This window comes from Equus caballus, chromosome 8 (assembly GCF_041296265.1).
Source record: "Equus caballus isolate H_3958 breed thoroughbred chromosome 8, TB-T2T, whole genome shotgun sequence".
Lineage (NCBI taxonomy): Eukaryota > Metazoa > Chordata > Mammalia > Perissodactyla > Equidae > Equus > Equus caballus.
In genome coordinates, this window is record NC_091691.1 from 12,433,752 (window position 1) to 12,453,049 (window position 19,298).

At 49.3% G+C, this 19,298-nt stretch overlaps 2 protein-coding genes across 2 annotated transcripts in view; one reads left to right on the top strand and one right to left on the bottom strand.

The window, feature by feature from the left end:
- Positions 1-19,298, bottom strand: part of LOC138915171 (PAN2-PAN3 deadenylation complex subunit PAN3-like) — a 135,618-nt gene that overhangs the window by 40,252 nt on the left and 76,068 nt on the right. The window contains exons 11-14 of the mRNA XM_070219897.1: positions 6,213-6,325; positions 4,315-4,427; positions 2,417-2,529; positions 519-631 (exon numbers count right to left, since the gene is read on the bottom strand). The gene's annotated coding sequence lies outside the window, so the exon portion shown is untranslated. The remainder of the gene's footprint in view (positions 1-518; positions 632-2,416; positions 2,530-4,314; positions 4,428-6,212; positions 6,326-19,298) is intronic.
- LOC138915163 (neuroblastoma breakpoint family member 9-like) overlaps positions 1-19,298 on the top strand; it is a 41,824-nt gene that overhangs the window by 20,595 nt on the left and 1,931 nt on the right. The window contains exons 16-30 of the mRNA XM_070219872.1: positions 628-794; positions 1,655-1,706; positions 2,526-2,692; positions 3,553-3,604; positions 4,424-4,590; positions 5,451-5,502; positions 6,322-6,488; positions 7,430-7,508; positions 8,104-8,318; positions 9,402-9,450; positions 10,070-10,284; positions 11,368-11,419; positions 12,194-12,369; positions 14,290-14,526; positions 16,833-17,047. Coding sequence (XP_070075973.1) covers positions 628-794; positions 1,655-1,706; positions 2,526-2,692; positions 3,553-3,604; positions 4,424-4,590; positions 5,451-5,502; positions 6,322-6,488; positions 7,430-7,508; positions 8,104-8,318; positions 9,402-9,450; positions 10,070-10,284; positions 11,368-11,419; positions 12,194-12,369; positions 14,290-14,526; positions 16,833-17,038 — 2,053 coding nt within the window. The 3' untranslated portion in view covers positions 17,039-17,047. The remainder of the gene's footprint in view (positions 1-627; positions 795-1,654; positions 1,707-2,525; positions 2,693-3,552; positions 3,605-4,423; positions 4,591-5,450; positions 5,503-6,321; positions 6,489-7,429; positions 7,509-8,103; positions 8,319-9,401; positions 9,451-10,069; positions 10,285-11,367; positions 11,420-12,193; positions 12,370-14,289; positions 14,527-16,832; positions 17,048-19,298) is intronic.

Sequence of the window (19,298 nt, forward strand, 5' to 3'; positions counted from 1 at the left end):
ACCTAGAATCAGCTTGACACAAGGCAAACTAACCAGTCTTAGAGATTTCCTGCACTCAGGGAGACCACGTGTCCTCTCTTGTTTGGGGAAAACTAAGATAAGTTGCATAACTTCTGTCTGCACATTTGGCCTGTTCAACGGTGAGGATTTCATAGCACGACATACAGCTCGACAAAAATGTGTCTATGGTCTTACAGTATTGAGAGAAACAGGCCTAGAAGGCACGAGATGTCTGGGAGCCCACAATGCCCCGGGAGCCTTTACTCACCGGGCCTCTGTAAGAAAAGTGGCACAGAAGTTATGCTTTGGAGTTGTAGGAACTCCTGTGGTTCTCGTTGTGTGCTCTGTGTCATGACTGCGCCATAGAGGAGAGCTGAGTCTCCTTCCTCATTAACTCGTTATCTGGACGGGGCAGTGAGCACCTGCTGCCCTCCCTCCCCCCACCACGGCAGCCTCACTTAGTGGCAGTCAGAGGAGGACTGTTATCTTCTTCCTGTTTCAAGGGATGCCCTCTTTACCTTCTGTGACCTCTCCCTTAGTCTTCCCATCAGAACCAGTGGGGAAGTTGCGGTGTCCAGTCTTTCCTCGTTTAATATTCTGTTATCTTTGTGCCTCTGGGCTCGGCAGGGAGCTGCAGGAGGAGGAGGAAATGGATGACGCGTGTCAGGATTCTTTGGATGAAAAGTATTTGGCTCTTTCCAGTCACCATGACTTGTCTGACTCCTGCCACCCTCCCGACAGTCCCACCCTCCCATCTGATGAGCATGAAATCTGCTCTCGTCTGGTTGGAGCCCGTGAGTACTCTATTGGAAGGAGGACAAGCCCCGAATGGTCTCCCAGGTAGCCCCCATGTTCTTTGTGCTCACACCTCTGTCCAGGTACAGAAATGTCTCTTTGATGGCAGGCCTTGGAGACCCATCTTGGTTTCAGTCAGAATCTAGGACTCAGTTGTAAGCACACACATCGGGTGGGTCAGATAGATCAACACTCTTGCGAGTCCCAGGCCAAATCTCTGTCATCCCCGTTGCCATGCCCGCTCCACTGCAAACAGCAGTCTCTATCTCCTCTAAGTTGGTTTATCCTCAGTACGGAGCCATCTAAGCGTCAAAAGATAAACACCTCTTGAATGTGTCTGGAAATTTACCACCCGGGGCGTGGTGTGAACCCTGGCAGCCTCCACCACTTTGAATAGCAAGAATCCTGTTCTCTAGGTGGCACCCTAGATTCTTTCCTCTTTAGGAGTGATTAAATTCCATCCATCAGTCTAGCCTCGGTGTAGAACTTCCTCCAAACCAACAGCAGCCAGCATATCTGATGGAATAAGAGCTGAATCTCGCCACAGCCTTTCCAGAAAGCAACTAGATGAGCTCCTCATGACCTCGGGAAGAATATGTTGAACCCTTTGCCCAGGTTCAGGGAAGAGAACTTTGTTGTATTGATCTGCCAATTCAGAGACAGTCTGCCCTATGACTCAGGAAAGGAAGCCTGGTCCCTTTTCAGAAGACACAACCCGAGGCCTCCTGGAATATTCTGACACTATCCTGTTCTCACGCTGAGAAGACTTATGTCCCTGTGTTCAAACAGGCCCCTGGGTTGGTAATGTGTCAAGAAGCAACTTTTTATGATGACTGGCCCTGTCCAAATTTATTTGCAGAAACTCAAAAAGATCAGAAGGATGAGGAAAGAGATGAGCCAACAGCCCCCAGGTAACTGGTAATCCTGGTTGTGAAAGCACTGCTGACATCTGAAGACCTCAAATCCAGGGAGAATTAGAAAGTACCAGGAGACCTATTTCATCCCATCACACTACCACGAATCACCCCTCTTAAGAATGCTGTCTGTTTTCTTGGGACTTGTCCTGTTAGTTTCCACTCGGTATTAATTTCTCAAGTTTAGGGACCTAGAATCAGCTTGACACAAGGCAAACTAACCAGTCTTAGAGATTTCCTGCACTCAGGGAGACCACGTGTCCTCTCTTGTTTGGGGAAAACTAAGATAAGTTGCATAACTTCTGTCTGCACATTTGGCCTGTTCAACGGTGAGGATTTCATAGCACGACATACAGCTCGACAAAAATGTGTCTATGGTCTTACAGTATTGAGAGAAACAGGCCTAGAAGGCACGAGATGTCTGGGAGCCCACAATGCCCCGGGAGCCTTTACTCACCGGGCCTCTGTAAGAAAAGTGGCACAGAAGTTATGCTTTGGAGTTGTAGGAACTCCTGTGGTTCTCGTTGTGTGCTCTGTGTCATGACTGCGCCATAGAGGAGAGCTGAGTCTCCTTCCTCATTAACTCGTTATCTGGACGGGGCAGTGAGCACCTGCTGCCCTCCCTCCCCCCACCACGGCAGCCTCACTTAGTGGCAGTCAGAGGAGGACTGTTATCTTCTTCCTGTTTCAAGGGATGCCCTCTTTACCTTCTGTGACCTCTCCCTTAGTCTTCCCATCAGAACCAGTGGGGAAGTTGCGGTGTCCAGTCTTTCCTCGTTTAATATTCTGTTATCTTTGTGCCTCTGGGCTCGGCAGGGAGCTGCAGGAGGAGGAGGAAATGGATGACGCGTGTCAGGATTCTTTGGATGAAAAGTATTTGGCTCTTTCCAGTCACCATGACTTGTCTGACTCCTGCCACCCTCCCGACAGTCCCACCCTCCCATCTGATGAGCATGAAATCTGCTCTCGTCTGGTTGGAGCCCGTGAGTACTCTATTGGAAGGAGGACAAGCCCCGAATGGTCTCCCAGGTAGCCCCCATGTTCTTTGTGCTCACACCTCTGTCCAGGTACAGAAATGTCTCTTTGATGGCAGGCCTTGGAGACCCATCTTGGTTTCAGTCAGAATCTAGGACTCAGTTGTAAGCACACACATCGGGTGGGTCAGATAGATCAACACTCTTGCGAGTCCCAGGCCAAATCTCTGTCATCCCCGTTGCCATGCCCGCTCCACTGCAAACAGCAGTCTCTATCTCCTCTAAGTTGGTTTATCCTCAGTACGGAGCCATCTAAGCGTCAAAAGATAAACACCTCTTGAATGTGTCTGGAAATTTACCACCCGGGGCGTGGTGTGAACCCTGGCAGCCTCCACCACTTTGAATAGCAAGAATCCTGTTCTCTAGGTGGCACCCTAGATTCTTTCCTCTTTAGGAGTGATTAAATTCCATCCATCAGTCTAGCCTCGGTGTAGAACTTCCTCCAAACCAACAGCAGCCAGCATATCTGATGGAATAAGAGCTGAATCTCGCCACAGCCTTTCCAGAAAGCAACTAGATGAGCTCCTCATGACCTCGGGAAGAATATGTTGAACCCTTTGCCCAGGTTCAGGGAAGAGAACTTTGTTGTATTGATCTGCCAATTCAGAGACAGTCTGCCCTATGACTCAGGAAAGGAAGCCTGGTCCCTTTTCAGAAGACACAACCCGAGGCCTCCTGGAATATTCTGACACTATCCTGTTCTCACGCTGAGAAGACTTATGTCCCTGTGTTCAAACAGGCCCCTGGGTTGGTAATGTGTCAAGAAGCAACTTTTTATGATGACTGGCCCTGTCCAAATTTATTTGCAGAAACTCAAAAAGATCAGAAGGATGAGGAAAGAGATGAGCCAACAGCCCCCAGGTAACTGGTAATCCTGGTTGTGAAAGCACTGCTGACATCTGAAGACCTCAAATCCAGGGAGAATTAGAAAGTACCAGGAGACCTATTTCATCCCATCACACTACCACGAATCACCCCTCTTAAGAATGCTGTCTGTTTTCTTGGGACTTGTCCTGTTAGTTTCCACTCGGTATTAATTTCTCAAGTTTAGGGACCTAGAATCAGCTTGACACAAGGCAAACTAACCAATCTTAGAGATTTCCTGCACTCAGGGAGACCACGTGTCCTCTCTTGTTTGGGGAAAACTAAGATAAGTTGCATAACTTCTGTCTGCACATTTGGCCTGTTCAACGGTGAGGATTTCATAGCACGACATACAGCTCGACAAAAATGTGTCTATGGTCTTACAGTATTGAGAGAAACAGGCCTAGAAGGCACGAGATGTCTGGGAGCCCACAATGCCCCGGGAGCCTTTACTCACCGGGCCTCTGTAAGAAAAGTGGCACAGAAGTTATGCTTTGGAGTTGTAGGAACTCCTGTGGTTCTCGTTGTGTGCTCTGTGTCATGACTGCGCCATAGAGGAGAGCTGAGTCTCCTTCCTCATTAACTCGTTATCTGGACGGGGCAGTGAGCACCTGCTGCCCTCCCTCCCCCCACCACGGCAGCCTCACTTAGTGGCAGTCAGAGGAGGACTGTTATCTTCTTCCTGTTTCAAGGGATGCCCTCTTTACCTTCTGTGACCTCTCCCTTAGTCTTCCCATCAGAACCAGTGGGGAAGTTGCGGTGTCCAGTCTTTCCTCGTTTAATATTCTGTTATCTTTGTGCCTCTGGGCTCGGCAGGGAGCTGCAGGAGGAGGAGGAAATGGATGACGCGTGTCAGGATTCTTTGGATGAAAAGTATTTGGCTCTTTCCAGTCACCATGACTTGTCTGACTCCTGCCACCCTCCCGACAGTCCCACCCTCCCATCTGATGAGCATGAAATCTGCTCTCGTCTGGTTGGAGCCCGTGAGTACTCTATTGGAAGGAGGACAAGCCCCGAATGGTCTCCCAGGTAGCCCCCATGTTCTTTGTGCTCACACCTCTGTCCAGGTACAGAAATGTCTCTTTGATGGCAGGCCTTGGAGACCCATCTTGGTTTCAGTCAGAATCTAGGACTCAGTTGTAAGCACACACATCGGGTGGGTCAGATAGATCAACACTCTTGCGAGTCCCAGGCCAAATCTCTGTCATCCCCGTTGCCATGCCCGCTCCACTGCAAACAGCAGTCTCTATCTCCTCTAAGTTGGTTTATCCTCAGTACGGAGCCATCTAAGCGTCAAAAGATAAACACCTCTTGAATGTGTCTGGAAATTTACCACCCGGGGCGTGGTGTGAACCCTGGCAGCCTCCACCACTTTGAATAGCAAGAATCCTGTTCTCTAGGTGGCACCCTAGATTCTTTCCTCTTTAGGAGTGATTAAATTCCATCCATCAGTCTAGCCTCGGTGTAGAACTTCCTCCAAACCAACAGCAGCCAGCATATCTGATGGAATAAGAGCTGAATCTCGCCACAGCCTTTCCAGAAAGCAACTAGATGAGCTCCTCATGACCTCGGGAAGAATATGTTGAACCCTTTGCCCAGGTTCAGGGAAGAGAACTTTGTTGTATTGATCTGCCAATTCAGAGACAGTCTGCCCTATGACTCAGGAAAGGAAGCCTGGTCCCTTTTCAGAAGACACAACCCGAGGCCTCCTGGAATATTCTGACACTATCCTGTTCTCACGCTGAGAAGACTTATGTCCCTGTGTTCAAACAGGCCCCTGGGTTGGTAATGTGTCAAGAAGCAACTTTTTATGATGACTGGCCCTGTCCAAATTTATTTGCAGAAACTCAAAAAGATCAGAAGGATGAGGAAAGAGATGAGCCAACAGCCCCCAGGTAACTGGTAATCCTGGTTGTGAAAGCACTGCTGACATCTGAAGACCTCAAATCCAGGGAGAATTAGAAAGTACCAGGAGACCTATTTCATCCCATCACACTACCACGAATCACCCCTCTTAAGAATGCTGTCTGTTTTCTTGGGACTTGTCCTGTTAGTTTCCACTCGGTATTAATTTCTCAAGTTTAGGGACCTAGAATCAGCTTGACACAAGGCAAACTAACCAATCTTAGAGATTTCCTGCACTCAGGGAGACCACGTGTCCTCTCTTGTTTGGGGAAAACTAAGATAAGTTGCATAACTTCTGTCTGCACATTTGGCCTGTTCAACGGTGAGGATTTCATAGCACGACATACAGCTCGACAAAAATGTGTCTATGGTCTTACAGTATTGAGAGAAACAGGCCTAGAAGGCACGAGATGTCTGGGAGCCCACAATGCCCCGGGAGCCTTTACTCACCGGGCCTCTGTAAGAAAAGTGGCACAGAAGTTATGCTTTGGAGTTGTAGGAACTCCTGTGGTTCTCGTTGTGTGCTCTGTGTCATGACTGCGCCATAGAGGAGAGCTGAGTCTCCTTCCTCAGTAACTCGTTATCTGGACGGGGCAGTGAGCACCTGCTGCCCTCCCTCCCCCCACCACGGCAGCCTCACTTAGTGGCAGTCAGAGGAGGACTGTTATCTTCTTCCTGTTTCAAGGGATGCCCTCTTTACCTTCTGTGACCTCTCCCTTAGTCTTCCCATCAGAACCAGTGGGGAAGTTGCGGTGTCCAGTCTTTCCTCGTTTAATATTCTGTTATCTTTGTGCCTCTGGGCTCGGCAGGGAGCTGCAGGAGGAGGAGGAAATGGATGACGCGTGTCAGGATTCTTTGGATGAAAAGTATTTGGCTCTTTCCAGTCACCATGACTTGTCTGACTCCTGCCACCCTCCCGACAGTCCCACCCTCCCATCTGATGAGCATGAAATCTGCTCTCGTCTGGTTGGAGCCCGTGAGTACTCTATTGGAAGGAGGACAAGCCCCGAATGGTCTCCCAGGTAGCCCCCATGTTCTTTGTGCTCACACCTCTGTCCAGGTACAGAAATGTCTCTTTGATGGCAGGCCTTGGAGACCCATCTTGGTTTCAGTCAGAATCTAGGACTCAGTTGTAAGCACACACATCGGGTGTGTCAAGTAGCTGTACACCCTTCCAAGTCCCAGATCAAATCTCTCTCACCCTGGGACCCAATGCCAAGCACAGGCTGGTGAACACCAGGTCAACCAGAGTGGGGAGATTGAAGAGATCATAACACGCTTCCAGCCACCACTGATGCTCCTGCACAACAGGAGTCTCCGTGAGCTCCTTCTAGAAAGATGGGCCCTCTGATCTCTCCTGTAATTTTCTTCCTAATTGAGTTCCTGAACTGAGCATTAATGACTGTCCAAGTAGGGTGGCAGTCTTGCCTATCTCTTTGGAGATGTTGTTACCATGGTTCCTCAGCTCTGGACTCTGGTCTCTCTCACCTCTGAGATATCTTGTCCTTGCTAAACAGTCTGCTGAGGAACGAGACAAAGATACCTCTGTCTTTCCATGTCTGGAGTTTTCGCTGAAATCAAGGCATGGGCCCTGGTGGCCCCACCTCTATGAATCACCCAGGACCCTGGCCTCTTGAAAGCGCCAAATACGCTTTCCTCCGTGGGGTGTATGGATCCCATCCCTCAGTCTCGTCTTGGTGTACAATCCCACCTATCTCACCAAACACCAGGGTGTCTGCTGGGGCCAAGCTGACTCTTTCAGCAACACCTCTTGAAGGCTGCTGACATGTTCCCTGTGATCTCTGGTGAAAATAGACGTATTTAACTGTTTGCTCGACTCAGGGCAGAGGACATGGGGGTGATGATCTACCAGGGCTGGGTCGATGTCTGACTAGACGTTTCTGAATTTGTCTGCAGAAAGTCATGAAGACGAGGAGTATGTGGACGAGAGAGAACCACTGTCCAAAATGAACGACCAGAGGAGGGTAAAGGACAGGTAAAGTATGGAAAGGGTCCTAGAAAGATCAAGGAGCACAAAGGTGACCACATCTGTGATGCGATGGTCACCCAAACCTGCAGATGGCAGTCCTGTCATTCCCTCAACCAACAACGACACAGCCCTCTGAATGGGGCTGTGCAGTCTCCTTCTGGTACTTGTAGAGTTAGTCTGAACCAAGGTGAACCAACTACTCTCATGGATTTCCTGTACTCCCGGACATCACGTGTCCTCTCATGGATGGTTGGTTAAAGGCAGGGTGAGATTCACATCCGCTTTCTGCAGAGTTCATCTTAGGTCGTTGGCAGGTATTTCACAGCAGGGAAGGTAACTAGACCCCCCAAAATGGTATTATGTTAGATACTGAGAGAAGGTGGCCTAGAAGGCACAAGAACGCTGGAGTCTGCAATGCCTCAGGAGCTGGTATTGCCTGGCCGCTGATGGAACTTTCAAAACTATTTAGGCATTTGCCAAACATGTCCGAAAATTCTGTTTTGAAGGCAAATGGGGGATGTTCTCATAGAAACCTCTGTGGAGGTCCTAAGAACCTTTGACTCAATTCCAATTACATATTTTCCCTTCTAACCCACCATAGGGAGTTTGATTTTCTAATTCGAGTTCAGGCACGAGAGCTGACCCAGTTACGCCTAAAGACACGGGAAGGAAGAGAGCTATCCGTCCTGCTTAATCAGAACCTCAAGGAGCTCCTGGGCCGCGGTGACCTTAACAACCTCCGGGGGCAGGCCTTCCAAGAGCAATTGGCCGAGGGATGCAGGCTGTCCCAGGCCCTTGTCAGCAAGCTCGGCCCAGGTAAGGCGGCCACAGGCCCTGATTGCGCTGAGCCCTCCAAGGTCCCCGGCTCACAAGAGCCTCCACTTCTCCCCTCATAATGTTTTTGCCATCTGTCCTGGTTTCCACATCACACTTGGGGTCATGACAGGACCAGGAGCAGCTGGGTGGGAGGACAGAGAGGAGAAATGTACAAGGTGGAGGTGATAGTGTTCCGAGTGCCTGCTTCCTCCCTCATTTGCCATGGCCCTTGGGACAGGGGGCAGCCTCCACCCAGTGTTAGAGCACAGAAAGGCAGACATGATAGGAGGCAGCTAGTAACGCTGAAAAGGGCCCTGAGCTAAGCGTGGACGTTCCCAGGCTCCAGCCTGAGTTCTGTCTTTTCTAACAGTGGGCGCGGGACGGATGTATCCTTCCTGGATCTCAGTTTCTTCATCTCTAACGTGATTAACACATGTGTTGCATGGTAGCTGTAGCATTCCAATAGGGAAGGCCTATGAGCGTACTTTCACAATGCTAGGGTCACTCACTGAGGTTGATTTCAGTACTGGGTATGGTAGAATCTGGTAGTGGGATGTAGTGGGTTTACACTACAATACTTAGCACTTAACGAGGAGAGAATTTTCCTGGTGAACGGTAGAAGCAGACGTGGAAGTCCCCACGAAGGACCAAGTCATGTGAGACTCATGGGACAGAACTGTTTTTCGTCTCCTGAGACAAAGGAGGAGGTTCTCTGTGAAAGGCATGATGAGATACAGAGTCACTGAGCTTGGGAACCAGCCTTGTGGCAGGAGGGAGGAGAGAGTGGGAGGAGCCCCTAGGAAAGCTGGAGGAGCATCTCTTGATCTGGGTAACCAAATCAATTTTCAACTCCTTGCCCAGTTCCACCCAGAGCATGCCATCTGGGACCCATCAGATCAGGGCCACTTTGCCTGATCCATCAGAATACCACGGCAGCCCATTTCTTTACAGACAAAACACGACACCTTTCTGAACTCATGTAGAGGTAATTCGTGTCTCCAGGCCCAGAGAGGCACCTGCATTTGTAAGGGGTGAAGTGCAACTAGCTCATGTCTAAATGGACTTTTCTCAATTTCTTTGCAGAAAACCACGAAGAGGAGGCTGAAGATCAACTGGGATCACTGACCCCCAGGTAACAGTGAAGGATCAGAGGAGGGTAATGTACAATCAAATGCAGAGAAGGTTCTGGAAAGAACAGACGCAGAGGTCAAAAGTAGCTGCTTTCCTGAAGCAAGGAGGCACAAAACTGGCTGATTGTGCTGGTCTCCTCCACTCCCCCCATCTGGATCGTCCATGTTCTTTGCAGCATGTGGAGTCTGTCTCACTCCCAGTGAAGTAACCAGGCCTAGAGACGTGCTGCCCCTTCAGAGATGCCTTCTTCTCCTCCGGAGGGTCAAAACCCAGAGTCAGGTCCATACCTGCTCTCTGCATGTGGGCCTGAGCGTGTTGGCAGGTATTTCATGACAAGGAAAGTAACCAGACTAAATAAACATTTTGCCTCAACCTTTAGAGAAGGAGGCCTAGAAGTTCCAAGATCTCTTCCAGTCTCCAGTGTCTCAGGAGCGTGTTTTTACTGGGTCACTGTGTGTAACATGCAAAAGGAAAGAAGAAAAAATGCGGTCCACCAAAAATGAGCAGATTTCTACTTGGAAGGCCTTATGGGGATATTCTCACCGAAATCTCTCTCAAACTCCTTATCATCTCTCATGACCCCATTTCCACTCTGAGGATTTCTCTTCCCTCCTGCCTAGGCAATACCATTTCCTCATTCATGATCATGCACGAAAGCTGACCCGGATACGCCAGACGTCACGGGAAGGAAGAGAGCTCTCTGTCCTCCTCCATCAGCACCTCAGGGACCTCCTCACCCACAGTGACATTGGCAGAGACTGCGGACAGGGCTTCCAAGAACAACTGGCTGAGGGATCCAGGCTGGCAGAGCGCCTTGTCCGCAAGCTGAGCCTAGGTAAGGCGGCCACAGGCCCTGATTGCGCTGAGCCCCTCCAAGGTCCCTGGCTGACAAGAGCCTCCGCATCTCCCCTCATAATGCTTTTGCCAGCTGTCTTGGTGTCCACATTGCACTTGGAGCCATGACAGGACCACGACTGGCTGGGTGGGAGCAGAGGGGAGAAATGCACAGGGGGACGTCATAGTGCTCCAAGAGCCTGCTTCCTCCCTGAGGGACCATGCCCTTTGGGGCAGGAGGCAGCCTCCACCTGGTGTCACAGCACACAAAGGAGGACGTGACAGGAGGCAGCTTGTTAGAGTGAAAAGAATCCTGGACTGAGCTAGAGCTCCTCAGGCTCTTGCCTGAGCTTTGGCTTTTATAGCTACAGGAGAGTATTTGATTTCTCCTTCCTGGATTTCTGTCTCCTCATCTGTAAAATGGGTCAAAAGATGTGTTGCCTGGTAGCTGTAACTACTAAAGAAGAGGATGCTCATGAATGTGCTTCAGAAAGGGATCATACTCCTAACTGTTTGGGGTTTATTTAGTTATAATCCGAAAATCTTGGGGCAGATACGTTGATTTGTAACAGAACACTTTCCACAAGAATATTTTCCCCTCTTATGTTGTAAAAGCCAACATGCAGGATCCCGTGAAGTCCCGGGATGTATGGAGGGGTGAGTCATGGGGTTTTCTATCCTCCTTTTAGAGGAAGGAGTAGGGTCCATGTGGGAGCTCTGAGAGGACATAGAGTCACTGAGACTGGGAGCCAGCTTTGCGGAAGGAGGAGGAGAGAACTAGAGAATTCCAGAGGGAAACTGGACAACTGCCCAATGACCTGGAGACAAAAGATATTTGATCTTTACGCAGTTAAACTCAGAGCACGTCATGATGGGGATCCAGCAGATCAAGGACATTCTGCCTGATGGCTCAGGACACCATCCCAGGCCATTCCTTCAAAGTCACACATGGGGCTGTCAGTGCAATTCTCTCAGTGTGTCCTGACCTCATACACAGGTCACTGCTGTCCGTGCCCAGGCAGGCCTTTGTGTCTGTAACAGGTGAAGGGGCACTATTTCATCTCTGTCTGGATTTTGTTTGCAGAAAACCTGGAAGACGATGACGAGGAGGAAGAACAAGAATCGCTGAGCCCCAGGTAACAATGAATGAGGAGGGCTAATAAGCAAGGGTACAATGTGGGGAGAGCACCTGAAAGAAAGACCCTGAGGGCCAAACAGCCCCAGGGTTCACAGGCAAGGGGGAACCAGCACCGCCCCTGCTGCTGATTCCGCTCACTCCAGCAACGATGGCAAAGCCCTTTGAACGAGGTTGTCTCTTGTCTTTGTGGTACTCGTGGCCTCAGTCTGACAAGGGGAACTAAGAAGTCTCAGGGATTTCCTGCCCTGAAAGAAATCCCTTGGTTCTCTCTTGGAAGGCTAAAACAAGGATGAGATGCATGTCTGCTTTCCCAACTGATGGCCTTAGGTCCTTCATAGGTATAGCATAGCCAGAAAGGATCTAGACAAAATTAAAAAAAGTAAATAAATAACAGGTCGCAGTATTGACAGAAAATGGCCTAGAAGGCACAAGATCTCTGGGAGTCCACGATGCCTCTGAAGCCTGCATTCGCTGGGCTGCCATATGTACATTCAACATAATGTATTCACAAACTGGAAGCCATTATATAGGTCTCCGAGTGTGATGCGTCTGCCTTACAGGGAGAGCGCAGCCCCGTCACCACCTCACTGTCGGTCCAGTGCACTGAGCACGTTCTGCTCACTCTCGTTCTCTCTCTCTCCCTCTCTCCTGTTCCAGGACAGCCAGGCTTTGCCCCAGTCCCTTGGACCCCTACCCTTCAATCAGAACCAGCTGGGACACTGTGGTGTCTAATCCTTCTTGATCTCTTCTTTTCTCTTCCCTCTCTCACCAGTCTGGAGAGGGAGCTGCAGGAGAAGGAGATTGTGAATGGAATCCTTCCAGATCCATCAGGTGAACAGAATTCGACTCCTTCCAGTCCTCGTGATCTGTCTGCCTCCGGGGAACCCCTCAGAAGCACTGCCTTTCCGTGTGATGAGCCTCAAGTCAGATTGACTCTGGAGGCAGCCAGTGAGTACTCCCATTAGAAAGCAGAAAAATCCAAGTGGTCTCCCAGTTAGCCTCCATATTTTTTTAGCTCACCACGGCTGGCCAGGTAGAGATACACTTTCTGCAGGCTGTCGGACCGAGTTTTACGTACAGATTTCAGGAGGGCTTGGGAGCTGTGCTGTCATCCTAGTCCCTAGCTGTGTCCCTCTCAGCCTGTCCCTCAGTGGCATCTGCAAGCCATTTTTCCCCAGGTGGGAGAGAGAAGGGATCATGACCACCTCACAGCCAGCACTACAGCAGGGGCACAGTAGGTATGCGTCAGACCTCTTTCTTTAAGATGACGCATCTCATCTCCTGCAGTGTTTTTGCTAATTGCATTTCCTGAGCAGTGTCCCCCACTCTTCTCTGCCCATCCACACGTGGAGCAGTTTTACTCAATTACTCTGGAGGTCTGTTCTCATGATTTGGGGTTCAGAGCTGATGCACTACTTCCTCTGGGGTGACTACCTCCCTCTGAAGATTTAAAAACGAGATCCTGGACACCACATCCTGCCTGTGCCCCTTGGTTTCAGTGAAGCCAGAGCTCTGGCTCTGGTTTCCCCTCCTCCATAAACGGCCATGGGTTTCATCCTCTGTGTAGGCTCAGTGACTTCTTCCATGTGTGGGTTAGAGCTTCAAGCGTGAGTCACGTCTTAATGTTCTAATCTCATGGAAATGTCAACAACCAGTGTGCCTGATAGGACCCTCGTCTAACTTATGAGCAAAGAAGAACATGAGGTCACAGGACAGAAGGACTACAAAGGCAGGGGGAGGCGTCTGCATGTGTAGAGTTGGACCATGATGAGAACAGGACTTGTGGGTGATTGGATTATTCAGACGTTTGATCGTGTGGAGAGGACAGGATCAGAGAAGCAGAAGGAGATTCATGGATCCAGGTGTCAATGATGAGAGTCTCGTAGAGTGTGTTGTCAGGAATCCACATGGTAACACCATCCCAAATGAGATTTTTACGAAACATTTAAAACAAACATTGGTGGCAATGAGGATGTGCAGAGGGGAGGAGAAAGGGGAACCCACAGTGGTGTGGAGAAGGCCCTGGGGGTTATGATCCGCCTTAGCCTGACCTGGACTGGTCTGAGGCTATTTCAGGTCTTTGGTTAGCCCTCTTTCTGAGAATAGATTTTCATTTCACAGAAGAAATTGAAACCTGTTGGATTAGGGACTAAAGCCCAGACCCCCGGAAGAGTGTGTAACATAAGGACTATGCACCATCTTACGTCCGTGAAGAACCACACAAAGCCTGATGCCGTAGCACCTCTGGTCCCTAAGTTTCTTATAAGGGTCTCAGACCTCTACTACATTACTTATAGCTGCTACTACCTGCCCCCCCCTTGCCCACCAAGTGGCAAAAGAATATATATATGTGTGGGTGGGTGGAGGGCAGCCATAACTTACAGAAAAGGAAGGTCAAAAGGCTCCAGAACTTTGCAAAGATTCCAAACTTGGTCTACAGTTTGCCAACTCCCTTCTTACTGGAAACAGAAGCCTTGGGAGCATACTTCTTCCCTTCCTCTGATATTCTTCTGGGTAGACACCAGCAACTCTTTCTCCCCCATGTCCTGAGTCCTCTTTAGAACCTTCTCTGTAGGCTCCTGGACTAAGGTTACTAGTAAGAGAGTAATAGGCATGACCTCATCTGCCCATGCAAAGCCCTCTGGACTCCAGTGGGTGACTGTCCACTTCAGGGCCACTGCAGCCTGGGCACCTGCCATCTCGGCCTCCCCAGGCACACACGTCATGGCGACATCTCCTTCATAGACGTGAAGTCTGAGTTTGTTTCCTGAGACCACTGACAAGCAGGGACTTCTGAAATGAGTGGTCTGGGAGAGCTTAGCAACGGGAAACTCGGATTGGTCCTACTGAAACCACTTCTTGTTTCAGCTCCTTCCTGGGAGGCTTGTCAGCAAGGGCCTTTGAGTGGAAACTTGAGTTTCCAAAGGACAGAGATGCAAACTTCACAAGCACAGCTGGAGCCAAGCAGCTGGGGGAGCAATTATCTGGGGCTGCAGCTGGACCAGTTCCATTGCGGGGATGGCAAAGCCACGCTTGGTCTTTCCTTCACCACCTGGAGCTTTGCAGCCAACAGTGTTTCTGGAAACCGAGGTTCACTCTTCCAAGGTAAGGAAGAAAAGAATAGGGAGCTCTAGTCCATGTGTTGGGCGTCACAGGGTTGTGGGGGGAGGCGGCGTGCTCGCTTCGGGTCAGGTTGAAACCCATGAGGCTCTGAGAGAACGAGGTGGTGAGAGCCTGGGCTTTAGGATCAGCTTTGCCCCAGGTCCCGGGTTTGCATCTTACCGGCTGTTTCCCTTGGCCAGGTTGTTTAATCTCTTAGGTATTTACATCTCAATTCCCTCATCTGAATCCCCTGAGAATTAGGTCTGCATTCCATACTCTTACTCATACTGCGTTAATACTCTTGGGAGTATTAAGGACATCATTTCTACAGTGTCTGATTCAATAAAAATTGCTTGATAACAACTATGTCAAATCTACCCCTGTATCTTTCTGGTGCTTTAACACTTACAAAATGATTCTGCGTGCCTTCTTCCGTCTGATGCAGAGCAGTCTTGATGGTCTCCACTCTCTCTGGACCCCATCTTCCCTTCTCTGTCAGAAAGGCACATTTGCCCATTTTCCCCTCTCCTTTCAGGATCCATCGTCAGGCCAGTTTTCCTGTTAGGTGCCCCCAGTAACAGTGCCTTAGATACATTCAGTCCCCATGGAAACACTGGCGCACGGCTCAGTGTCCTCCTTATTCTTCACTTTTTTCCCTCTGTTTCATGGAAAGGGCCACCTTCATCCTTAATGTGCACAAGTCAGTCTCTTTTAGGAGACGCTATTTAATTCACCATCTCGACTCATCTCTAAGTCCATGTCCTCAGTGTTTTTCTCCTCAGGATCCTGAGGGGTTGCTTCCAACTGAGCTTCCAGACCCTGACATCGTTTCCTCTGGGTCTGCTCCTCCTCACCCTCCACCACTCTCAGCATCTCCTCCTGGGCCCTGGAGCTGCCTGGTGCTCATCCTTGAGGTGACGGTGTCCTCTGAGGAAGGAGGAGAGACCCATGTTCTCAAGCGGAGGTGGGGCAACAAGGAGCGCCCTGTCGCTCATGGACAGGTCCTACAGAAAGTCTCAGTGAGGCTCAGGGGAGGCGTAGCCCTGACAAGTGCCGTCAGATCTTGGGCTGTTGAGTTGTCTGCTCACCCTCTAGCCTTTCTTTTTCCTTCTCCTTGGCTTCCCCAATCCCAGCCAAGACTCAGCCTCACTGGCCTAGTGGCTCTCTTTCCTGCTCACTTTCCACAGGGGCCTGAGCAGGAAACCAGGCTCCACGCCAGGTTTTTTGGCCAACGATAGTTTCTTAGTCCATTCAGGCTGCTGTCACAAAAATTCCATTGACTGGGTGACATAGAAACCGCAGAAATTTATTTCTTGGAGTTCTGGAGGCTGAGAGGTGCAACATCACGGCGCTGGCACCTTCGATGTTTGGGGAGAGCCCCCTTCCTGGTTGACAGAGACTGTCTTCTCGCGCCATCCTCACGTGCTGGAAGGGATAAGGGAGCTCTGTGGGGTCTCCTTTATGAGGGCACTAATCCAATTCATGAGGGCCCTGCCGCCCAAAGGCCCCACATCCGAACACCATCACACTGGGTATCCGGTTTCCACAGAGGAATTCGGGGGAACGTAAGCGATCCTTCTCTGGAGATTCCGTCAATGCTCTTTGTGTTATCCTCACCGTCCTCCTCCTGGTGTTCCACGGGTCATCTGTTTCTCGCCACAGGCTTTCTCCTTCTTCTTGCACTTCTAAATCTTTTCCAATTTCAACTGACCAGAATAGTGATTAGAACGTCATATTCAATGCCTCCAAATCCCTATTTATTCATCTGTTCCATTAGACAAAAAAACACATATGCATAGATGTATTTATATATTATGTCATACATTCTGTGTATTTTGTGTGTACCTTGTATAGGGCACATATATGACATATATATATGCAAGTTTTGTAAACTCTCCTGCTTTCACCCTCCCACAGTTTTTTCTCTCCTATGTTTTCCCGTGCACTCTGGTTCTGCGTGATCTCTACAATCTCCTTCCTGCCAGTAGGACAACCTCTGTCCATGTGATTTCCTTCCCTTTGTCTTCTCTACTGAGACACTGTCTTTATCAATTCTGTTTTTCTTGATATCTGTTGGCAAATGGGAGTGTGTTTGCCTCCTGACCATCTCATCACCACTGAGCACTGTAAGAAAGATCGACAAAAAAGAAAATCTCACTGTCTGCACTGGCTTCACCTCACCCCCACGGACTTTCAGATGGACGTTGTTGTTCGAGCCGCTTTCCTTATTCGATGTCGCTCTCGGGTGGGGAGTAAGTCACTGTGGGTCGTGAATAACTGTATCCTGTTGGCTGTGGTTTTCTTTTCAGAGCTGGGTTTGGAGGCATCCCTCAGGATGAAGACCCCTCCCACGCTGAAGGGTGATGCTCTTGAGTGTTCGGATGCCAGCAAGCAGGGGTGTCAAGTCATTGGCCACATTGATGCCTCAAGTGTCGTCCAACAGAGGATTCTCAAAAGAAAACTGCGGCTCAGCAAGTGGAGACTAGCATGCAGATTCCCTGGCCTTCAAGCTTAGGGTCCAGAGGTGAGCCCATCCGGGGCTCTCAGCTGCACTTATTCCTCAGTGCTCTCTGTCTAAGCTTATAGCTCAGTCTCCTGCTCTTTTCTCTCTCCCTTGTTTGTTCTGTTCAACATCTGGTGCTACCTCTGTCGGGTCTCACCTCTGTCCTCCGTGGGGGCTGCCACTGTGCCAGGCCCTTCCATCTCCGTCTCCTGTGTGCACTCTGACCTCTGCTGTGTTTCCACTGCCGCTGTCCTGATATTCCCTCTCACCTTTCGTCTTAGCCAAGGGGAAGCCCAGCCCCATGGTCCTCCTCATCACAAAGCATCTTTGAGCCACTGAACACATTGTGCTTTGTCTGAAATCACACACTTTCTTGGCTTCTTTGCCTTCCCTTCCCTGCTTCCCCAACTCCACTGCCTCTTTCTTCTGGGAGCATTGTCCAAACGGATCACTTGCACATGGATATTCCTCCTGTATGTGTTAGGGAACCCGACCTAGGACAACCCTTAACCCTGGACTTCTCCATGTGAATAGGAAGTGTTGGAACTGAGGAGAAAGAGCCCCGGTTATAAAAACTAAACGAGTGGCTGGGTCATGGCCATGTGGTTGAGTTCACGCGCTCTGCTTCAGCAGCCCAGGGTTTTCCCGGTTCAGATCCTGGGCACGGCCCTAGCACTGCTCATCAGGCCATGCTGAGGCAGCGTTCCACAGCGCAGAACTAGAAGGACCTACAACTGGAACATACAACCATGTCCTGTGGGGCTTTAAGGAGGAGAAGAAGAAAACAAAAAAGATTAGCAACAGATATTAGCTCAGGGCAAATCTTTAAAAAGAAAAAACCTCATTGAGAGCCTGGGTGGGAGTGCTGGACTGGCCTGGTGTCGGGTTTCTCCTCAGCCCCAGGTGTGCAGGCCTTGGCTGGTCTGCATGGGGCTTCCAGGGACCGAGTGTCCCCACCTCAGGGCCTCCTCGGAGCTGGCAGTAGTACTGCCATGTAATAAGCAACTGGGGACTTTTATTTAGATGAACGCCTTGACCTCACAACTCAAGATTCTCATTGAAATGGTGTGGGGTGGGGTTTGGGCTTCAGTATTTTTAGAAAGCTCTCAAGTGGTTTTTATGCAGCTAGAGATAAGAATAACCCTTTGTCTCCTATGACCTCAGGTTCAGCATAGAAATGTGCCAAACATGTCAGTGCTTCATTGAAATGTCTGAGTATCCATCAGTCCTTGATGGAATTGTATTCCTCTCTCAACTGTACTATCTGTACAACATGCCAGAAAATCAAGAAGAAAAAGAGGTAGATGAATGGATTAGACTTACAAGAACTCTACTTGGAAAAGACTTTCTCCAACTTTTTAGAATACAAGATAAAATGAGAAATAAACATTACATTGAAACCCGGTTTACAGATAACAATACCTTCCTAATACAAATAACAGAATTTAGTACTTTCTTAATTTTTTTCTCTTCTTTCTTTTCTTTTCTTTTTTTGGTGAGGAAGATTGGCCCTGAGCTAACATCTGTTGCCGATCTTCCTCTTTGTCCTTGAAGAAGATTGTAGCTGAGCTAACATCTGTGCCAATCTTCCTCTATTTTGTATGTGGGAGTCTGCCACAGAATGGCTTGATGAGTGGGGTGTCTGTCCATGCCTGGGATCTGAACCCGGGAACCCTGGGCCACCCAAGCAGAGGGTGCAAACTTAACCACTATGTCACCACGCCAGTCCCTTCTTTCATATTTATCATGTAAAATGTGAAGTTCACAGTCCATCAAATTGAAATCAAGTCCAATGGGTTTGGCGCTACAGTTGGAAAATTTTACTATTGATCAATTTTGGTCATTAAGTAAAATCCTCAAAGAGAACCATTATATTCATTCCCCTAAAGAAAATATAATAGTAAATAAATTGGACGTTAGGAAAAAGAGTTAGGTTTATGCTTCTTTATGCCATTCTTTATACCGGCGTAAATCTTAAAAAGGAATCTTTCCCGAGGGAGTGCTTTGGGGGAATCGAAGGGCAGGTGGAAGAGAACCTAGTCAAACCAGTTGCCTTCTGCATCCCCTTCAGAGACTTTCTGGTCTAGACGTTGAGAATATTCCTAGCAATGCCCTAAGGTGTATCCTGGTGTGGAATCAACAGGAGGACTGAAGGAAAACGAGTGCGTCCATGGTTATACTCCTTGCTGTTTTTTTGCTAATTCCATTGTGCGCTTCCCCTTGTGGGGTTCTTCCTCAGTCCCTCGGGAGAATATTTCTCTGTAAAGCCTTA